Raw genomic sequence first — 20,920 nt, forward strand, 5'->3', positions numbered from 1 at the left:
GATAATATCAATATTCTGGAATCCAGGTATACCAAGCTAACCAGTTTCAAATTCAATGAGAAATCTATCCTGGATTACACCATTAATCGCAAACATATTTTAATCAATCGTTGAAGTTTACGTTTATCTTTATTACATCACTAAATTTATTTATGTAGGAATTTTTCACTACTTCCGTGATTTGGTTTTGAAGAATTACAGGTTCTGAGTAGCTGATGAAAACCTGGAAAAGTGAAGTGAACTCACGTTCTTTCGTTGTCGTTATTTATTTTCAAGCTCATGACGAAAAATATGGGAAAAAATCGGATGAAGTTTTAAACTTATGATGGAGCAGTAGAGGTTGAGGTGATTAAATTACACATTTGCAACCCTATCACAAGGGATGCTGAGATTAAACTACAATTTACAGTAAAAAAGCAATAATATCGACCGTAACCATCAATACTAAATGGGTACTTTTAATTGGTGATATAGCTATTGAGCATCGTTAACTTCAATAAGTGATTATTTGTCGTCTCTCCTGACTACCACAAAGAAATAAAGTAGAACTTAAACAAGATAACCGTAGAAACAGTGATTTATGGTCGAGCCGAACTTAATACACGAATATTTATATGTATACATATATGTAAAATATTTTCAGCTGTATTTCCTGAGCGGCGCACATTTATAGGACTGATAACCATTACAACCAGCAGTGAGTATGATACATGTAGACCAATAGTTGAATATTTTAAATTCTAACCAAAGAATAATATAACATGATGACCATCCAATGTTGTGTGTGATTACTGTCTCACTTTCAGAACGACCAACTTCATCATTCATGAATTCCCGAAAGAACTTTGATAATTCATCTCATAGCAAGTCACTGATGAGCACTACATATTTCTTACTGATTACGGTCATCAACAAACATTATTTGATAAATACTTTATACGACTCATAGACTTGAAAATAAGCTCAATAAAAGTTTGGTTTATTGATGTATAATAATTCTGTAGATTTTGCACTATTATTTCAAGAGGCATACCACCAGTTGAATGGTCTTTAACTTTTAGAATGATAACTCCAATTATAAAACTGATAGAATGAAATTCAGTAACGATTAGATTATTTGCCGACAAGCTATAAACCTAATCTGTTTTTAATGTCTGTGATTGCATCACCTAACTGTTCCTATCTTAATGAATGGAATCAAACTTAGGCCTGTAATCCACTACATGAAAATCAATTTTCATAACCAATCATTCACAGCTTCATAGATAACGATAGAAATACTGAAAACCTAAATAAACAGCAATTCAATTCATCGCAAACTATCTCGTAATTTGTTGGCACTATATGTGCTGACAAAATGAATTATCAATCCAGAAAACAGTATTACAGCAATGAGAATACAAACAACATAAAATGGTTGTACGCGTTTTTCACTACCAATGAACTGTTGAGAAATATCTCTAGCCACTTTAAGCAAAACAGTCATTTAACAAATATTGTAACTGTATAAGTTACATAGATGTTTAATATGCGAATTTGAATTTCAACAGCGAAAAGCTATGTGAAAAACATCGCAATAACATGGGAATATTATTCTTTCAATATAAAAACTTTTTTTAAAAATACCCAATCTACTGGACAGTATTTTGGTAAAAGAAAACCTAAATACTTCTGTGTAACCCACTATAATCACAACTTTAAATAATAAGTGTGTTTATTAACCATACGACATAAATCAAGTTCATGAATCAGTGATGTTAAACTGGAATGATAAAATGTTCAGCCTACTAAGTAATAGAGTATTAGTAACTTAGAAAGTAAATAAAACTATCTGTATCAAATTTAATAATTGGGAATTTCACATCATAAATGAGTATGAGTCAGGAAGTTAAATAAACTCCAAACACAAAAGCGAATTAAACAGACAGAAAATATACAGAAAAAATGACCATTCAGTGCTTTCATGTTTGAATTTATGATTTGGTACCAAACAATTACTTCACTCTAAGCTATCAAACTTACTGCATTATTAGATTATTAAATTTCACAGAAATTTATTGTATGAAAAATATTCAGTTCCAAAGCAAGTTTGTGATTGGCATTCAATAGAAAAGATTGCTAAATATCATTTCTAATTGATTATTAAACAGTAATTGACCACCTAGTACCATAAAACTTGGAATGTAAGCCATAATATTTGTGATTTAGTATGTTTCTACCGTCTATTTATTAAGATGTAACCCACATACTTTATGGACTGTCTAGATTATTAAGCTTTTTTAATACTTCAACAATACAGTGAACTCTCTCAGAATAGTATTCCTAATTCAATATGAACACATTCAATTTGCTTAGATGTATTTCCAAGTTGCCTTTGAAGTTTATTACCTTGCAAATTTGCCACACAGTCATAACTCAAATTGTTTCTGATCTCAAACCTCATTAGTTCGCTTAACGAAAGCCGAAAAAGTGATCACATCACCGTCCAAATAATTCTAACACTCTACCTGTATATTAGTACAATAAATAAAATATATAGGTTGTCTAGTTACGTTTGATAACCTTTTTCCCAACTATTCAACTAAGAGAATGCCTGTACGCTGAAAGCTTGACAAATAAAAATAGAATTGTAGTTACACACAACTAGTGACTGTTCAGAACGACGAAAATATCATATTACCAACATGGTATCTCAATGTTATACTCACTGGTATCCTTGGTTTAGATTAAGTAACTTCTCTCCAATTTATGTGCAAGACAGTTAAAACTTTAAAAAGACCAACAACAGAACACTATCTAAGATTTATCAGTCAAAATAAAACTTTGATACTTGGAATAAGTCTAAACTCAAGTGATTTGAGGCTAAAAGCTCAGGAAAAGAGTTACGTTTGGGAATCGGATCGATAATAAAGGTAGTTAGTACAAAACTAACATGGCTTTCACAAAAATCTATTCCTCTACATTATATTAACGCAACTGAAGGAATGCTCTTCCTCTCAGGAAACGACAACATAAAATTCTTGAAGACAACCGTCAAGAGTCGAAAGCATTCTAACAGTATCTTGAGTAACTGCCTTCAGAAGACTGCAGTCAAAACCGACTCAAAATTTTCTTATAAGTCGTTTGGTGCCAAAAATGGTTCCAGCAAAACTGTCAGTTTCAAGGATGAGCTACGATCTCGAACTTTGTATACGTAATGGTTTTAATATGCATCGTTGCTGCATGACATAAGCATTAACACACGTCCTCGTTGCACATTGATAGTGTTTGTTGGTTTCACCAAAAACCGAACATTTTGAGAAAAAATACCATCGTCAACTTTGCTTATCAAAGCTAACAAATACATTCAGTGAACAATTATAGTCTAGTTTTCCTGTTGTTAAAATAATTGGTCAGATCATCTGCCGCAATACATTATAGTTGATTGATTTCACTTTGAATTAAAAAAGCAGCATACGACTTTGGTCTAGATACTTTTGGTTCAACAGTTCAGTACCAACATTTGGGAAAACAAACCAAATTAAGAAGCACTTGTTCGCACCATACCTTAAGAGGTATATAGTCATAAAAACGTACACATTGTGAGTAAATCTTCTGTGTACTACGTTTTTGACATCTTACCTCTTAATTTAATTTACGAGAAACAATGATCTGTCACATGGAAGACTGAAACTCAAAGGGTAGTATTTTATGGCTCATGAACCGTTGTTCAAGCACTGATATTTGATTGACCAGAAATCACAGTACCCACAAGTCACCATCTTAAATGTGTAATAAGATTAAAAAATAAAATTCCTATTGACTGCAATGTTTCAAGCTCTTTTTTGGGAATATAAATGAAAAGAATTACACAAATATTTCTTATGAACCAAATATAATTGTAATCCATGCACAAACGTCTGAAAACAATATAAGAACTTACTATTCACACCTCTATTCTTAAGAATACTTTTCATATCTGCGAATTGTTCAGCTTCCAACAGGTTTATTCCTAACTGAGAAAAAGTAGTAAGTCCTGTTTAAGGCTAAATTTAAAAGTGACGTAACGGAAAAACATACATGACCTTGAAAAGCTAAGCACTGAAACTAAAGTACAGCCAACGTCTATATTAATTGACCTGTGTTAGTCATTTCTGAAAATACTTCCGTACAAACAGATTATGCTTAATTCTGTTGGTAGATAATGCTGGTAATACTTATTTGAGTCAGTCTTTTCTTTAAGTTGTATATTATCAATGTAAGTGGTCCATAAGATGACTGTAGTTTTCTCGAGGTGAACGAGACTTGTGTGACCTCCTAGCTTGCAGTGAATTTAACCCTCCCAATTATTGTCTGGCGTGGATTACTCTCTCATGATATTTAGATACTGTGACTGCTTTGGTGATCGAATAAAATTAACGTAACGTTATACATGAAATGTATCAGTTTCAATAGATTGGAGATAAAGACTACAATCGGTGCCGCATGGGCCAGAACTTGGCTTGCAAATTTTCCCTCGACTATGGTGAGCATAGGTTAGTTGTTCGACATTCTGTGACCTGCATACTTTATGATAGACTAGGGCTCAATGATATTTCGTTGGCCCCATATGGTAATCACCAAATGTGAAAGACGAGGCCCTATAATGATTCTTATTGACTGAGGTATGAAAATCATTCCCAAGCATAATGAATGGACATACTGACACCAATATTCTGAAGATGCCACAGGTACTCAGTGTTTGATAACGCTTTAACCAGTAACACCTTCTAATATGAAGCGTACAAACCAAGTGAAATCAAAAGACAGAAGCGATGAGGTTCGAAGATGTATCTGATAGGCTGTCAATATATCGTGGATCGTCTGATCTAATCTGGCTAGCGACTGCAGGGGTTGTTGAGCACGGCGTTCCCACTCGTGATTTGGTGCGGATACATGACCAAGCACCTACAGCTAAGTGAGTACATTTGAACTAATGTGGTCAGCATCCAATGTCGAAAACTTACAGAGCTATTTATTTTGGAGATTTATTTACCGCTACAATTCATTTGACACACTCGAGAGTTCTGTCATATTGTTAGCTTGCTCATAATCATCTTTTAACTGCTAACAAACTATAGCTTGTAATCAGTTCGCTGACGGCACTGTTGTTTCGGCTAATGTTTCATGTTCGTTTTACCAAGCGTTTTGATATTTTGAGTCTATCACATTCAATGATCATATTCTTGTTTGACCGTGTCTGATATGAATGACCTAACATTATCTGTTACTTGCTGTAAACGTTTGCCGTCTTGAACAGTTAACCCTTACCTCGAAACTACTTTATTAGTGACATTTTTCATATCCTTACATGAGAACTTCCCTACTCATTCTGAAGTTGTCATAATATAATTTTAATGTTTTGACACCGTAATGATCTATAGTTGATCCCACGAGTTTGCCGTTGTAGCGGTAAATGTGGTTGCTAAAGAACGAAGCGTTCAAGAATATTTGTACAAATATTCACCCATTTAGCACCACTCGTCTGCATTGCTTATTAGGGTTTCTAGTGTTACTATATTAAATATATTGTTCATTTTCGATTTTATATATCTGAGCTGAAGTGAACACTAAATATTTCTACCGTCCAGATCAACTGTGGGTACCGCGAATTTTGGAAACTAAATTTGGACTGGGCTCATGAATTCGGGATTCTAAGTGGCTCTCACTTATCTAGGGTACAAAAACTGAAGTATCTTCGTTGGGGTATTTGGAGGTTTGGAGTAGTCACTTAAGAGTGCGAAATCTTAAACGTTGCTACAGTTCCAAATTTAGATATTTTTACATCATGGCTAATATGCGTATCTGGTTCTTCTTGCCAATGGACTTATAGGAGCGTTATTCTAATGATGATGTATTGGTGATTATTACTGCTACCTATGTTTACTAAACAATTTGACTTACCAAGTTTTAAACAGATGAGATATCAAAGGCCAGTTTTGATGTCACATGTGACAGCGCTTGTTCAATATCTCAATAGTTATACCGTAGGACACATTAATATAAATAATTCCAAAATTTTCAAAGTAGTCTGATCAGCTTTCGTTTCTGTTTTAATCTCATTTAGCCTCTGGCCCTTGATTCCTGTTTGATTAAAATGCAGGATGTGTGTTACAATCACCAGTCTGACAAAATAAAAGAGTCAATTCGGGACACTAGACCTCTTATTACCTAACACCTAAATGACAGTCTTAAACTCCTGATAGTACGTAATCGAAATTAAAGTCTACAGACAAGTCCCGGAGATTCTTCTCAAAACTTTCGGTTACTTTCTTGATTCATATTGAACCACTCGAAGCACACATTCTTCCACGTATCCCTGAATTTGCATCACGCTTCCTTGGTGGAACGATAACTGCTTGCATGCTACAACCATCCGTTTGTTATGTGACTTCCTATCTCGTTACATAAAATCAAGGCACAATTACATAGCAACATATGCAGCAAATAAGTATGATTATGAGTACAAAATATACAAAGTGATAAAAGCGAATGATGTCATTAGGCTACACAGCCACTGAGTTGCTGGGACAAGTTCATACAGTCAAATCTGGAGTATATCAAGTTACCGAATCCCTAAAACGCCTAAAAAGATGGTAAAAAGAAATGTTTTTCAGACGGACAAGAGATATAAAACCGTCTTTGATGGAGTCATGTCCTCATCTGGATGGCATTTTCGAAAAATTTTAATTGTTCTACCAAAAGTCGTGAGTACAGAGAAGCGCATCTAATGCTCCTGGTGTAAACCATCTAGTCTAAAGAACGAAACTCCAGTAAAATCATTAACCTACTGACAGGTCTTCGGAACAAGTTGTCAGTTAACTTGGATAACGATAGTAAAAACACCGGTAGACAAACAAGAGCGTGCGACGGATACAAAAATAGGGATGTCGACAGGTATACCATCGATGGAGCATCCATCAACACTAATGATGACGTGTCGAGGCTCAGCACCATCATTACGTCGACAGTATTAGACTCCCTAAGCAAACTCGGGTCTCCCAGCTCAGGGTCCCTGAACACAACAGAGGTTCCCAAAAACCCTGTGGTTGATTCGACCCATGTTAAGAGAGCCCAAAAGAACCAGGCATCACTGCCTAAGCCGAACAACCCAAGTGTTGCTGTACGGAAAATAACTGGTGACTTGGCCGCACAGTCTACCCCCAAGACTGTTCGTCCGGTCAATAAAGAGCCCAAGACTCAAAAACGCGCACTGACCTTCAAACAACAAGTTATTAAACCTGAACCCATCGTGAAACCTGGTAAATTAACAACAGTTCGTGACGATTCTCTCATTATCATGAACCTCGTTGACAATCCTGACCTTCCTCTCAGTCTACAGGACAAAAACGACAGGATGCTCTGGAGTGAATTGAACAAGAAGCTCGAACTTCCTAGAATAGAGCATTTGACGGTCACCCGGCTCACTCGAGGAAAGGATTCTAAGCATCTAAATCACCCGAGGCTTCTCCGAGTAACACTTAAGAATGCTACCGACGTAGAGGACGTCTTGCTAGCAAGTCACTTACTGAAATCAGATGGTAACGTAAGAATATTGCCCGACATACCGTACTCTGAGCGCAATATCATACGAAACGTCCCTAAAGAATCTCGCGAGAAGTTCTTCCGCGGAAGAAACATAATTGTCCAAGGTATACCGGAAAATGCAGACCCTACTCAATCGAATTCTGACATCAGGGAATGGAAATTCATCAAACAGTCCTTGAGGCTCAAACACATACTGACTCAGCATGTGACGAGACTAGCCAAGAAGGACGGTGATCTTAGACCCCGTCTAATGATGATAACCTTCCCATCTTCCCACATGGCAGCTGCAGTTCTGGAAGCATTCGTGCCAACAGACGTCGATTGCCACCTGGAATCCACATGCACCTGGATAGGCCATATGAGGCTAGGACCAAGCACAAAGGCAAGTTCGAGCTGACCATTCCACTTGTGGACTGTCTAAATGATAAAAAAACGTGTAAATGACAGGGCCTACCACCTCGACAAACCTCATGTAGGTGGGCTACCTGTCCATTCACATAAGGCTCATACAGAAAAACAGGACGAAGCTCATGCGTTCCAAATTGAAAGCATAAACTGCTTATATATGAACGCCGCAAGTCTACCAAACAAACTGGATGAATTACGTGAACTTAGTAACGCTAATAAGGCCCGTTTGATAGGAATATCTGAAACCTGGATATCTTCTCAGTTCTCGGACCAAGAGTTAGCATTACTTGGGATGACTTTGTTCGGCAACGACAGGAAAACAGGAATTGGGGGTGGAGTAGCCATATACATAAGTTCTTGCTTGGATGTGCATCAAGTTCACAACCTCGAGTTTAACAATCTTGAGGAATCCATATGGTGCTCTGTTAGATTGTCAAGTACTTCGAGGTGTCTAGTCGGTGTCATTTACAGGAAGCCAACTGCCGACATCGAGTACGATAGTCGTATGCTGGAAGGACTATTCCACTCTACGCGTCTCGGTTTCACACACATCCTGATTCTAGGGGACTTTAATCTCCCTAGAGTCAACTTCGCGGAACACACGTACACTGGAGGCGACAACTCAATTGAAGCTCGGTTCTTCAACCTCATCGATGACTTGGGCTTATATGAAAATTTGAGGTCGGCAACTCGTTGGAGAAACAGTCAGACACCATCGTGCTTAGACTGTGTATTCACAAACGAAGAATTCCTAGTTGACAACCTCTCAATCCTGGCTCCTCTGGGAAAGAGCGATCATGCCGTCATAGCCTTCAGTTTTGTTATCAAAACTAAGCTAAGGTATCCCAACAATAATTTGCGTTGGAATTTTAAACGACTGAATGTGCCAGCTCTACATGACTATCTACAACAGGTGGTTTTGTATGTTCACCCTCAACTCGATGTGGATGGTCATTGGGACTTCTTACTACACACGCTCTTATGTGCTACAGACCATTCAGTTCCTCAAACGGATCCCAAAAGCTGAAAGCCACCTACAGTAATCAAGAACCGTACCCTTCACCTGCTAAGCCGCAAAAGGCACTGTTGGGCGGAATACAAACGAACTGATAACGACGGAGCGTATAGACAATATAAACATATCAGGAACATATGCACGAGGGCTATAAGAGAAGACAGGCTTCAGTACCAGACAAAGCTTATGGACAAATTTGCCTCTAACCCTAGAAGCCTATTCCGTTATGCAGCCTCTCTTCGTCAAGCCAAAACAGGAGTTTCTCAACTGGTAGGTCTTAACGGCCCGACCAACAACGATGGCGACGCCGCTAACCTTCTGGTGGCACATTACTCTCAAACATTTCAACTGGCTGACATCAACTTTACTGACGACAGTTTCATCTGCAATTCCACAGGACTCTCCGAAGTAAACCTAAGCGCTGACTTGGTGTTCCGTAAATTGCAGCACTTAAGACTAGATACTTCTCCTAGCCCGGATATGGTTCATCATGCTATACTGAGGGAGGCAGCCTCAATCCTGGCAACGCCGCTTAGCGTGATGTTCTCACACTCGCTAAGCCGAGGCAAATTACCGGAAAATTGGAAATTGGCTCACATCACACCAATTTTCAAAGGTGGTCGATGCAATGAACCTTCAAGTTATCGGCCGGTGGCTCTTCTGTCATTACCTTCAAAACCCATGGGGTCCCTGATATGCGACGGTTTAAACGACTATCTACTGTCCTTAAATTTCTTCTCACCCCAACAGCATGGTTTCAGGAAGGGTTACTCTTGTATAACCAACCTGCTGACTGCGGTGGACAGATGGACAAGCATCCTCGATCGCAAGGGAAAGGTTGATATCATTTACCTTGATTTCTCAAAAGCTTTTGATAAGGTTAACCACTTGTGTCTTATCAATAAGCTCAAACAACTAGGTATCAAACCACCTCTAATCGATTGGCCTACTTCATACCTAAAAAATCGACACTTTAAGGTTAGAGTTAATTTAACTTTATCTCAGGCTATGGAATGTCCTAGTGGGGCCCCCCAGGGCTCAGTACTAGGACCTCTTCTCTTCTTGATCTACATAAATGATCTTCCTCAACAGGTAACGTCAGACTTATTACTTTTTGCCGACGACGTGGAACTTTGGAGAGAGATACGCAACCAAGACGATATACAGGCACTTCAGGAGGATCTGACTCGACTTCAAAGTTGGGCAGACGATAACGGACTTACCTTTAGCACTTCAAAGTGTAAAGTAGTCGATCTGCGACATGTTGCAAACTACAGTTACAACTTAGGAAACTCCTCTCTAGTAGTATCTCAAGTCGAAAAAGATTTAGGAGTCGTGGTGCCCCATGACTTAAAGTCTTACGCTAACTGTGACAAAAATGCCTTCCGAGCAAACCTTGCACTAGTAACGTTGAAGCGCATTTTTGGACAGTTTGACGGACGAACTTTCCATACAATCTTCAATAGTTTTATCCGTCCCTATTTAGAGTACGGAAACATAGTACTCCCCCTCACTCCAAAAGGACAAGGTCACTTTGGAGCGTATCCAACGGCGAGCCACGAAATCAGTTCGAGGACTCAAATCTAAACCTTACGAAGAACGCCTCCATTCACTAGACCTTTACCCATTGGAGTATAGGCGCCTTAGAGGTGATTTATTAATGGCTTATAGTATTCTTAACACTTCTGGACATCCTCTTAAACACCTACTTAAGCTTAGTTCGAATAATAACCTAAGGGGTAACACCCAGAAACTGGAAACACAACATGGCAAGACGGAATGTAGACACAACTTCTACTCCTTAAGAGTTGTCAAAAGCTGGAATTCGCTGCCGGCCGAGCTAGTCCAAGCGACTTCTCAGGAGTCCTTCAAGAGGCAACGTGACCTATTCTTAAGGACCAAGGACAGCATCATACTATGATTTACCAATTTCTTTTCCTCTTTTATTGTTAACATACCTAGGTTCCTGCCTGGAGGATTTGGTGATCCCCTGCTACTAGACACGGGAGCCTGTTAAGCGAAAGCTTCTTCTATTCCATCCACAACCATTTGAACCATTTGAACCTAAACTACCAATCTCCATCGTCACGCAACTGTGTTGTATGGTAACCCCATCACATGTCTTGGAGAAGTCCTGGAGGTCAATATTCGCTCGACATTTGTGTTCCGCTGAAAGAGTTCAGTTATCGTGGCCGCACAATAGTTTTCTATAACATGATATACTGCAAAGATAGCCATGCTGGAATCCGAATAGAATGAAGTTATTGCATATGTAAGTCCGGATACGAGGAAGAGGACTCATCAACAGTAGTATCTCAGACTTTTCTAACGATTCGACCCTCAAACTTAATGAAGCTTACATAGTTATGAAATGCAAAGTAACATATATTAATTGGAGCGATCCAGCAATAAGAGTGCTTTAAGATCTACCCAACAGTTACAAGTACACATATGCTGAACAATCAAGGTACTATAAGATCAAGATAGCCACTTCGTGGCATTCAAATACAAAATGCCCTCCGCCGCTTTGGCCCATCAAGGTCGTGTAAGCACAGTTGAGGTAATTTTAACTTGTCCCACCGTAACAGTATTAAGAATCATTACATATGACGTTAATAATGTGAGTCTGTTTTCCCTATTGCAGGACAACAGACTCACATTAGCAACGTCATATGTAAGGATTTTTAATAGCGTTACACCACGATGCCACTGGGTCGTTGCCCACCTAGCTACTCCTTCAAACCTTTTAGTGCGTCGTGGTTCTTTTTATGTATGTAATATTTATTTTTAATAATATATTTTGCTGTAGTATTCTCTAAAAGCCTAGTACAAATTTCTTATGTTGAATTCATTAACTTGTTCGTATTATAATACTATTATAATAACAATGGTTATATGAATTATTTGCTGTTGGCTTAAACGTAGCACACATTTCGTGAGCACGCAGTCTGTGAAAACGATGGAGTCATCCCTTATGTAGATGAATGTAGGTAAATACATTTGATTGCTATCGCTCGTATTAAAAAAGTCTATATAAATGTTGCTTAAGTAGCTAGTCTACAATACTACAAAGTTGATATTGTGGTCTGTCGCTATGCGGCACTTCTAACTGGTGGTTATACGATAAAATGTACTACAGTGCATTTTCCCTGAATAATTTGGAAATTCGAGGAAAATCCTCAGAACTGAGGAAAGTTTGGGATTGATGACGCATTTCAACAAAGTGTTATGCTGTTGCTTCTCTAGGAATGATAAATGTTTCTCCAAAGATTGGGTGTTGACGATATTAAATACTGTCTTTGTTTAATGACGTCAATAGAAAACTAGTGACAATATTAAACGATCCAAAAAAGCCAAGTGCACTTAAAAGAGCAATACCATATTCAAAATCCAGCGAAAGGCGTGGTTCATCTCCTCTACTGTCATCATTGCTAAGCCATATCACTTAAAGGCACGGAATATAGTTGTCTCACAAATCGTGGTCAGTAATGCTGTCTATCAAAATACTATTTGATAGGTAATCTAAACCATTCTGTGACGAAAGTATAATTCGTACAGTATCCATTCTACTAGTCCATCACTAATAGTGTTGCTGTAGGGCAAGTGTTTGCAAGATTCAGCCACAAAGTCTCACCTGTTTGCTGTAATACTTCCTTTCTTGACCAGGCGATATGATCTAACACTTGTCTATATTGCAACAATCACTAACTATGAACCTCATTTTGTGGTTGAATAAGATCAAGCTACTTTCTTGTTTCTAGGCTACTTTTTTAATTAAACCACTACCCAAGTAGTTCTTATTTAACTAGATCAACTGTCTTGAAAGTCCAAGAATTTTGTGGAAATAATATTTTGAGATAAAAGGTGGATTGTTTTGCTAATACTTTTTAGTTTCATTTGCTAACATACCATCTGTCCTATTTCATTACAGGTTTATAGCTCAAAGCTGCCCAGTTGACTAAATTTTGATGTCTGACTTAGCAGTATGCCGGTTCGCGTACGATGGGGTTGTTACCGCAGTACTAAAAATATTGGAATCGGATGGCGAAAAGTCGTTTGTTGACCAGGTTTTATTGTGAACTTTTTAAACTCTGGACTCAATACTTGCAGGCTGGGCGAAATCCTCTTCATTGGGCGGCTTGTGGGGGTCATTTAGAGTTGGTAAAAGTTCTTCTGACTAGAGGTTTCGATAAAGATTGCAAAGATCAGGTAATAAGTATGTTTAAGTCCACTTGAATACTTCTGGTTTTTCATTTATAAAAAATAAGAGTTCTTTTTCGGTGTATTAAAAAACAGTGGTTTTAGTAGTACGTTATTTTGACAAAGTATACTTGCTCTATCCCCATTAAAATATGTTAGTTCGCTAGTCACTCCTTACTTTTAACGAAACTTTCATCTCACCATGATATAAACAACTCTTGTAGTGAGGAGGACCTAGTATTATTTAGGCTCTGTCAATATTAATAGTCAAACGTCAAAAATGCAACTCATCAGCACTAACTAGTCTAAGATTAATTTTTGAGTGACAAAATATTTGGTTCGCATGTCTTCATAAGCCAAAGCAGGAACCTCATTTTTGTCTTTTTTCTGTGAGAGTTGTGATACTGTATGAGCATATAAACTACAATAAATGTTCCTCTTCAAGCAAATTCCATGCTCATTGATCTGATTTGTGAACCAGTTGCCCACTTTTCACACTCGTTGAACTGGAACCTCGTGAAAGCAGTGTATAGGATAACCCCTAGAGACTGTTAACGCTCAATCATACAGGGATATTTTATAAGAGATCAGGTTCCACATCTAAAGCTGTAGGCAATTTTTGATGGTTAATAATATAGGTGTTCATGGGAAATTTTCATGCAAAGTGGCAATAATAGGTAGTGTTATCGAGCAATTCTACTGTCACTACTCTTTTTCAACTTCATTATAGGTATGCTGATGGGAGTGACTCTGCTTAGCTTCAACCTTTTCAGGATTGTTTTTCTGTTTAGATATCCTCAAGTTTGATAAAATTGTTGACGACACTTGAGTCTTTCACAAATATGTTTGGTATGTTATCAGCATTCATGAATTTTAAGATCATTTAAAAGGTCTGTATCATCATAAAAAACATTGTAGATCATCATATTTTTCATCTATTATTTTATTTAGTCTAACTGGACTCCACTTATGATTGCTATTTCCGCTGGACGTGGTAATGTAGCTTCATATCTTATAGAGCAAGAGCATGCTGATGTAAATGTAATAAATTCGACAGGTCAGTGCTGTCTTCACTATTGTGCTTCTAAAAATCGTCTTCAGGTGAGTATTTTTCCGTATATTTTAAATATATTCACTGCATTATCATGTGCCTTATGTATATAAGCTTTCTCATTCGGGGTCCTATCTAAAATATAATTTCCATATACCTAGCTATACTTATTTTAATTATGCGAATCTAAATAAAAATGTCATTCCTCACTAATATAGCTTGATCCGATCACTCTAACGCATCGTTCTAACCAATTATTAATTGAACCTTCGTCAGTCTGAAAGCCTGTTCGATTCCATAAAGGATTTATTCAAAAAGCAATTTCAACAACCTTATAGAGCTGTATGTCATACAATGATGTCTGAGATCCGATTCGATGGTAACTGTTAGTGCCTAATTAAAGTTTGGCCGGTTGAACTGCTCCCGATTCTTTTCCCCTCATTTTCATTGTAGTCATAAATAGATCGCATCTTCCTAAATCCTTTAACCTAACGATCAGTGACTTCTCTAATTATTGCTGTCCTTGTTCAGTATTAAAACGAATATAGAAGAGATATCAATATTTTACGGTATCATGAAAATAGCGTGTTGGATAAAAGTGGAGACTTAGTCTCCCTACAAGAAATTGTCTATGTCTACTATTGCATAGACGTTTCGGAGTCCGACCACACTTGAAAGTTACATCGCTGCTGTCGAATTTCTACTGGTAATTCTTATAATAATAATAAAAATAACTTTATTCTCTTTAATAATTCTTGGTGTCCAAAGCTGATGTTATTCTTAATTATACTAAACGGACAAGTTCAAAATTACATTCCTAACATTATTTTTCCAGTTAGTCAAACAGCTATTAGATGCTGGTGCGAAACCAGACGTAAAAGATTGGGGAGGAGTTACACCGCTTCATCGTGCAATCGCTACAGAAAACCTAGATATAGCCAAACATCTTTTAGACCATACAATCACTGAAAATGATGTTGGTAACGAAGAAGGCTGCAATAAACTGTTTTCAACGCTTGTTGATTTAACTGACAAACAAGGCCAAACACCTCTGTAAGTTTTCGCTTATAAATAAACAAGAATCCGTCTCCGACACTTTCTGTTCTTTTTACATAACTATCATCTGCTAAGTTGTGTTTAGCATCATGTTATTCTGCTATACGAATAAACAGGTTTTTACTGAACTTGAGCATAAAAAACAAATGTTTCGTACTTTTTAGCTTTTGTATAATCATCTGTTTGTCTTTACTGACAATTTATTACTCAAATAATCCGGTTATCGACATTTAAACACATGGTTTACATTTACATCGATTTATTACAAAGTTCTAACACCGGATTGATTGTTTGGGACAACGCTATTACACATCCCAGTTCATAAAAGTCATTACTGTCTACTGGCACTATAAATATTCTAGTAAATCAGTCATTTCATGATAACATAAACGATAAGCTTGTCGGTTATTAGTGTCTCGTCTCATTATATAAAATTGTCAAATTCAAGTCGTCATCAAGCGTGATTCACCATTCAAGTATATACAGGGGAAAAATAAGAACGTAGTTACGCCTAAATGTCTTTGTACGTTTGTTGCACATCTAATAACTAGTGGTTGCGTTATCGCTTCTCATTTCATCTCCATAATTCCATATTATTTAGGGTGATACATCAATTTGTACTCAAATGATTGTAAAATCCAAAACAATTAGTAACGCTGTACAGTTTTATTTACAATTTATCAGAGTATTATTTTTATTATTAATTGAGAACATGAACCGACCAATGTTAGATCACTAGATGGCCGTTTCGTCCAGGTATGGGACTCCTCAGCATTGGGCGCATAGTCGAAGGTCCCCGGTTCAAACCCCGCTTGCGGGATCGTGGATACGTACTGCTGACGAGTCCCATATCACGACACAACAGCTGTCCAGTGCTTCCAGGTTTTTAATCATGGTCTAGCATTGATCAGTTCATGACCTCAATTAAAAATTGGCATTCTCCACAACCATGTACTGATATTATTATGATTAAGTAATAAACTAGTGTCAATCCTAGTTCTAATAGGTTTAGAATAATAAGTTTTCATTAATTTCACTCATCATTTAGTATATTATATATTGTAAACCATAAATAACATTTCGTCGCATTACCATATCAAAATAGTCTGACTCACTAACCGATTTTAGAACTATATCACAAACTCTTAGCTACATTTTGTTTGAGAGCTTTTGATTCTTTTGTTGATTCAGCTCTCCAAACCGGTTGGAGTAATGTTCAAGATTGTCACGTATTGATTAGAACCAACCACTAAACTTCCATCGTTTCGTTGTCATGGCTTCATTTGTGTAATTATGTTGTTAATCCTACCGGAAGTTTGACAAATCTTACCGTAGTTGATAAGTATTAGAATAAAAATAGTCTTACATATGGTAAAAGTCCATTTCTTAGGAAATGCGTAAACCGTATGATTTTACTTATTTATTAACATGTCAAAAACTAATCCGCATACCATATACTTTGATCTGAATAGTTCAGTAATAACACGAATATGTCTGAAGGTCGACTTCATGAACCTATGACTAGTTATAATGTATTTATTGTAGTTTCAGTGAAAAGCCTCTCATTTACGAGTCATGAAAACGTTTTATTCTATGGTGTAGCATATCAACAAATTGCCAATTCATCTACAAATGAACTGGGATATGATCATCCACATTTTCCATTCCATGATTTAAAACTCTCCTTCCAAAGGTGAGCAATATAATACATATTACAAATAAGATTGTAAAGCCTTGGTAAAACAAACAGCTTAGTTAATGTACTCGGTTTTAAACTGACAGATCGTGTTTCGAACTTCACTTAATTTCCCTTTTTGGGGTAACTGAATGGTATTACTAGACGTCATAGAATGGGGCTTAAAATCGAGTTATAGAGGAAACAAGAGTATGTATTCGCATTTCCGAACACGTTCCAAAGAATTTCAGACTGAAATGTACAAGTCTAAACAGTACAACAACTCAGCATTTGACAGGCGGTATATTGTTGGCGTTAACAATACATTGCCTCGGTAAATCCACATTTTTGATTGAAATCACCTTAATTGCTTTTATTTTGTGCGGCAATCTTCGCTAGGCCAGGTTACTACATCCAAGCTAAACTGATGTGTTGTCCGTTTTTCACTAACCCAATCGTCAAAACTTTGCGAAATTTCTATAGTCATTACTTAGTATCAAATTCTAGACAGTTACCAAATCCTCGCTCCACATTTTCTACATATACCTCCAAATGTTCTTAAATCCTTCAAACCCATAATAATTGCACAAGTGAGATTACCAGTTTCCGGACTGCCTCACCCCTGTTTTTGAATTCCATCTTCGAACAACCTCACACATGCATTATAATATATACACAATTGACAGTCGTTATCATTCCATCACTGATCTTTGTTACTTCATATTACATCTCATCGTTACACTAATACGAATACAATCGTAAAGAGCTGAAGAGAAACCACGAAATATGAACTCATTATTCTCTCAATTGTCATTTTGACTTCATTTAAATTCATAAAGAAAACCAACTAGTCAAATATATTTCTTGTAGTATTTTGTGGTTTTTAGTTATTAGTTAAACTGTAATACGACTGACTAGAAAAACTGATAAACTTAGCTTTGTAATCGAGTCAAAGCTTAGAGCCACCGCTGTCCAGTTGTTAAACTAGCTATCGTAAAACATTTAACTTTTTAGTGTAGAATTAATTTTGCTCATACACCTCTTTTTACTATGGAAAAATCACATTATTTCTTATGCATCAATACCATATGTCTTTTTTACTTGTTTATTATAGACATTATGCATGCGAAGAAGGCAATTTCCAAGCCGCAACTTTACTAATGAATTATGGTGCCTCTATAAATCATAAAGATACAGTAAGTCTACTGAACGTATAGGCTTTTTCTCATATATTGATCATCTGGTAAAATAATCTCTATTATTCCTGTGTAGATAAGTGAACACACCAAAAACGGTTCCGAGATTATCGAGATGAGATATGGATGTTTGACCCTAAACATACTAGTCAACTAATATTTTACGGCTAAATATATGAAGTACCGTACTACAAAAATCACATAAAGATACTAACTGTCAAATCAGTGCAATAGTAGCATGAAAATGATTATTTCGTGAATCTACTACCAAACCCATTTTCGCCTTTTAGTAGTTTACACTTCTATCATATTGTAGTGAACACGAACACCAGTGGGGACAATCGAATGTATTTAACACAAAATTACAGGACTTGTTAATAAAATCTAACAATCATAAGGTAAATGCTTAGTTTGCAAAATGTCCATCAATTGTCTTAAAATGGCTCAGACTTCATTGTTCTTGCATTTTCATATAAATTGCATCCTGTTTCCATTCTTTACTGTTCGATCCTCATGTCTCTCTGTTGCCAGACCTTCTGTTCACGACAAACATACTACTTATGTCAATATAAGTAGCACACACCACAATATAACATACTTTACCCAGTCTTAAGCGAGAGTATGTGACACTTTTGTCGAACAAGATTTCTTCTACAGTCTGTAATCCCTATACCGACTAAAGGCAAGGTAATAATAGTAGACTTTAACTAAAGAGCTGTCTGTCTCTACCAAATGTATGGTACGCACCAGACTAATCTAAAAAAATCCTGTCAACTGTAGTGTTAAGGTTGATATCAATTAAAAATAATCTGTGGGATCTGATGTATTACTCGAAAATAACCCGTGATTTATGTAGTTACTATGAGTCTGTGACCTAATTGTGGTTATTATCATTTCATCCCGGCAATCAGGTTATGTCCATGCACTTATCTAAAAAGTCCTCCCATACATCTATTTGTTGAGGAGAGTGAAAGCAATTACTATTATGTTGATCAGTGTTTTGAAGTAAATATGCACCAAAAGTTGTGACGTACTGGTTTTCGTCTTATTTCAATGATAAGTCACTAAATATTAGATAACAACCAGACGTTTTTAGATTGATATCCAATTTTAAAACGGTGTCAAATTCCTATAATTCTAAAAAGTTCAATTAGGCTACCTGAGATATCACTATTCTTGGTCATCGACTTTAGTTATGTAATACGCTTGTACTTTTCCAGATAATCACAACCGTACTGTGACTAATTGCAAAAACCTCCAATTCATGCATAAGCACTTATCTATGAATACTTATCTCGATTAAGCTCAACGTCATGTCACTTTAGATACGTCTGCCAGTGTAAATTAAAACAACTTATCAAAACTATCATAAAATATTTCTTCCTTGAAACGTTATTTAGTGTCTTAATCTGTTTTCTGAATTCCGAAGATGTTAACCCTACTCGATATAATGAATCTCTGTATCCTAGTCACAATTTTTACTGCACATCAATCCAAAGCTTCGATCATCCGTGCCAAACATACCTAAAGACAACAATATAAGGATTATTTATCCACATAGCAAACAACAACTGAATTCTTGGAGTTACCTAACAAGTTAAAACAGATATGATGAGTTATTGGTATCAGCATAATCTTTAAATAGTCAGATAGAAATTGTTTATTTACTAGACGTTCTTACTCCTTCACATCGACACATTATTTTTCACTACCATAGCGTAATTAAGCACTTCTCCTTTCTAAGAAGATGAACGTTGTGACGAAACTCCTAGTAAGTACATGAACAACTGCTAAAATAGAACATGGGGAACCGACACTATAAAGGCCTTTTTCAGGCTGTTTCCATAGAGTTGACGGCCGTTACTCGAGATCTCCACTAGCACACCAATGTCCACGGCTGACTCCCTCAAAATACTAAAGCCAAGACTTAAGTAACTTACATGTAAGATATACATGGGTCAAAGTACCCTGCCGCAGTATCACCGAATAGATTGGCTTACTACATAGTCAGTAGCTCGTAAATCCTAGACTACTTGTTTTGTTACATGCGTATTTGATTCATTTTGTTAAATCAGTCTATTATGTGCTGCTTTTTTAGGATGGCAGAACACCCATAGATGTTGCCCCGGACCATTTGCGAATGAATTTGTTAAAACTATTGAAAGCTAAATAAAAAAAATAATCTTTTTATAAATATTCGTTTATTCCCAAATAAAAAACTATTTTGTACGTAAAGTCGATGTAGTTTTAGTACTAAAGTAAAATGCAGTATCTTCAGTTTCGAAAGCATCCACCGGGAAAAAGTGATCGAGATCCTCCTATTTTGAAGATAGGAATACTTGTTCCTCTGGGTATCATCATATTTGATTAGTAGGTTGAATACCCAGAAGCCCATTCTAGTTTTGAAGGACAATTCGTACTGCTGACTACTTCTAAATAAACAGCACTTACAGCGAGGTGATAAATGCGGTTTTCAGGACTCCACATACTTGCCTACCAAAATCTCCGTACAAATGATAAAGCACTCCAAGGTAGAATTACTACAACATAATTACGCAAATACCTAGTTGCAATATCGTTCTGTGAAGGACCGTAATCACTTCACCTGTTGAGATATTCACAAATGGGGTTTATTTTGCCAGGTATCCGAAGATCAATATTTGTACAACCATTTAATCACAAAGGCGAGTTATATGCTGTTAGTTGAATCAGCGTAAGCTGCAATTTGAAAGATTTCACCAAACTGTCCTACC

General features: G+C 36.7%; 2 protein-coding genes across 5 annotated transcripts in view; one reads left to right on the top strand and one right to left on the bottom strand.

Annotated features, from left to right (window-relative positions):
* MS3_00009090 (uncharacterized protein) overlaps nt 1–4,039 on the bottom strand; it is a gene marked incomplete at its 3' end in the record, with an annotated part of 54,456 nt that extends 50,417 nt beyond the window's left edge. For both annotated transcript variants that reach the window (XM_051217426.1, XM_035732992.2), the window contains exon 1: nt 3,923–4,039. Coding sequence is in view for 1 of the 2 variants with exons in the window: in XM_035732992.2 (XP_035589872.2) it covers nt 3,923–3,956 (34 nt within the window). The remainder of the gene's footprint in view (nt 1–3,922) is intronic.
* A 7,474-nt stretch (nt 4,040–11,513) lies between these two features.
* On the top strand, nt 11,514–20,363 carry ANK2_12 (Ankyrin-2). 3 transcript variants are annotated; one of them, XM_051217428.1, is made up of 7 exons: nt 11,514–11,759; nt 12,921–13,198; nt 14,141–14,290; nt 15,076–15,293; nt 16,842–16,989; nt 18,086–18,167; nt 20,266–20,363. In XM_051217428.1, exons 2-5 carry the CDS (start codon nt 13,031–13,033, stop codon nt 16,873–16,875), a joined length of 570 nt encoding a protein of 189 aa, XP_051064824.1. In that variant the 5' UTR covers nt 11,514–11,759; nt 12,921–13,030; the 3' UTR covers nt 16,876–16,989; nt 18,086–18,167; nt 20,266–20,363. The 3 variants fall into 3 exon arrangements, with proteins under 3 accessions (XP_051064824.1, XP_051064825.1, XP_051064826.1); XM_051217427.1 differs by lacking the exon at nt 16,842–16,989 and having other exon boundaries at nt 11,523–11,759; nt 12,921–13,056; nt 13,100–13,198; XM_051217429.1 differs by lacking the exon at nt 16,842–16,989 and having other exon boundaries at nt 11,541–11,759.
* The last annotated feature ends 557 nt before the right edge of the window (nt 20,364–20,920 follow it).

This window comes from Schistosoma haematobium, chromosome 5 (assembly GCF_000699445.3).
Source record: "Schistosoma haematobium chromosome 5, whole genome shotgun sequence".
Classification (NCBI taxonomy): Eukaryota; Metazoa; Platyhelminthes; class Trematoda; order Strigeidida; family Schistosomatidae; genus Schistosoma; species Schistosoma haematobium.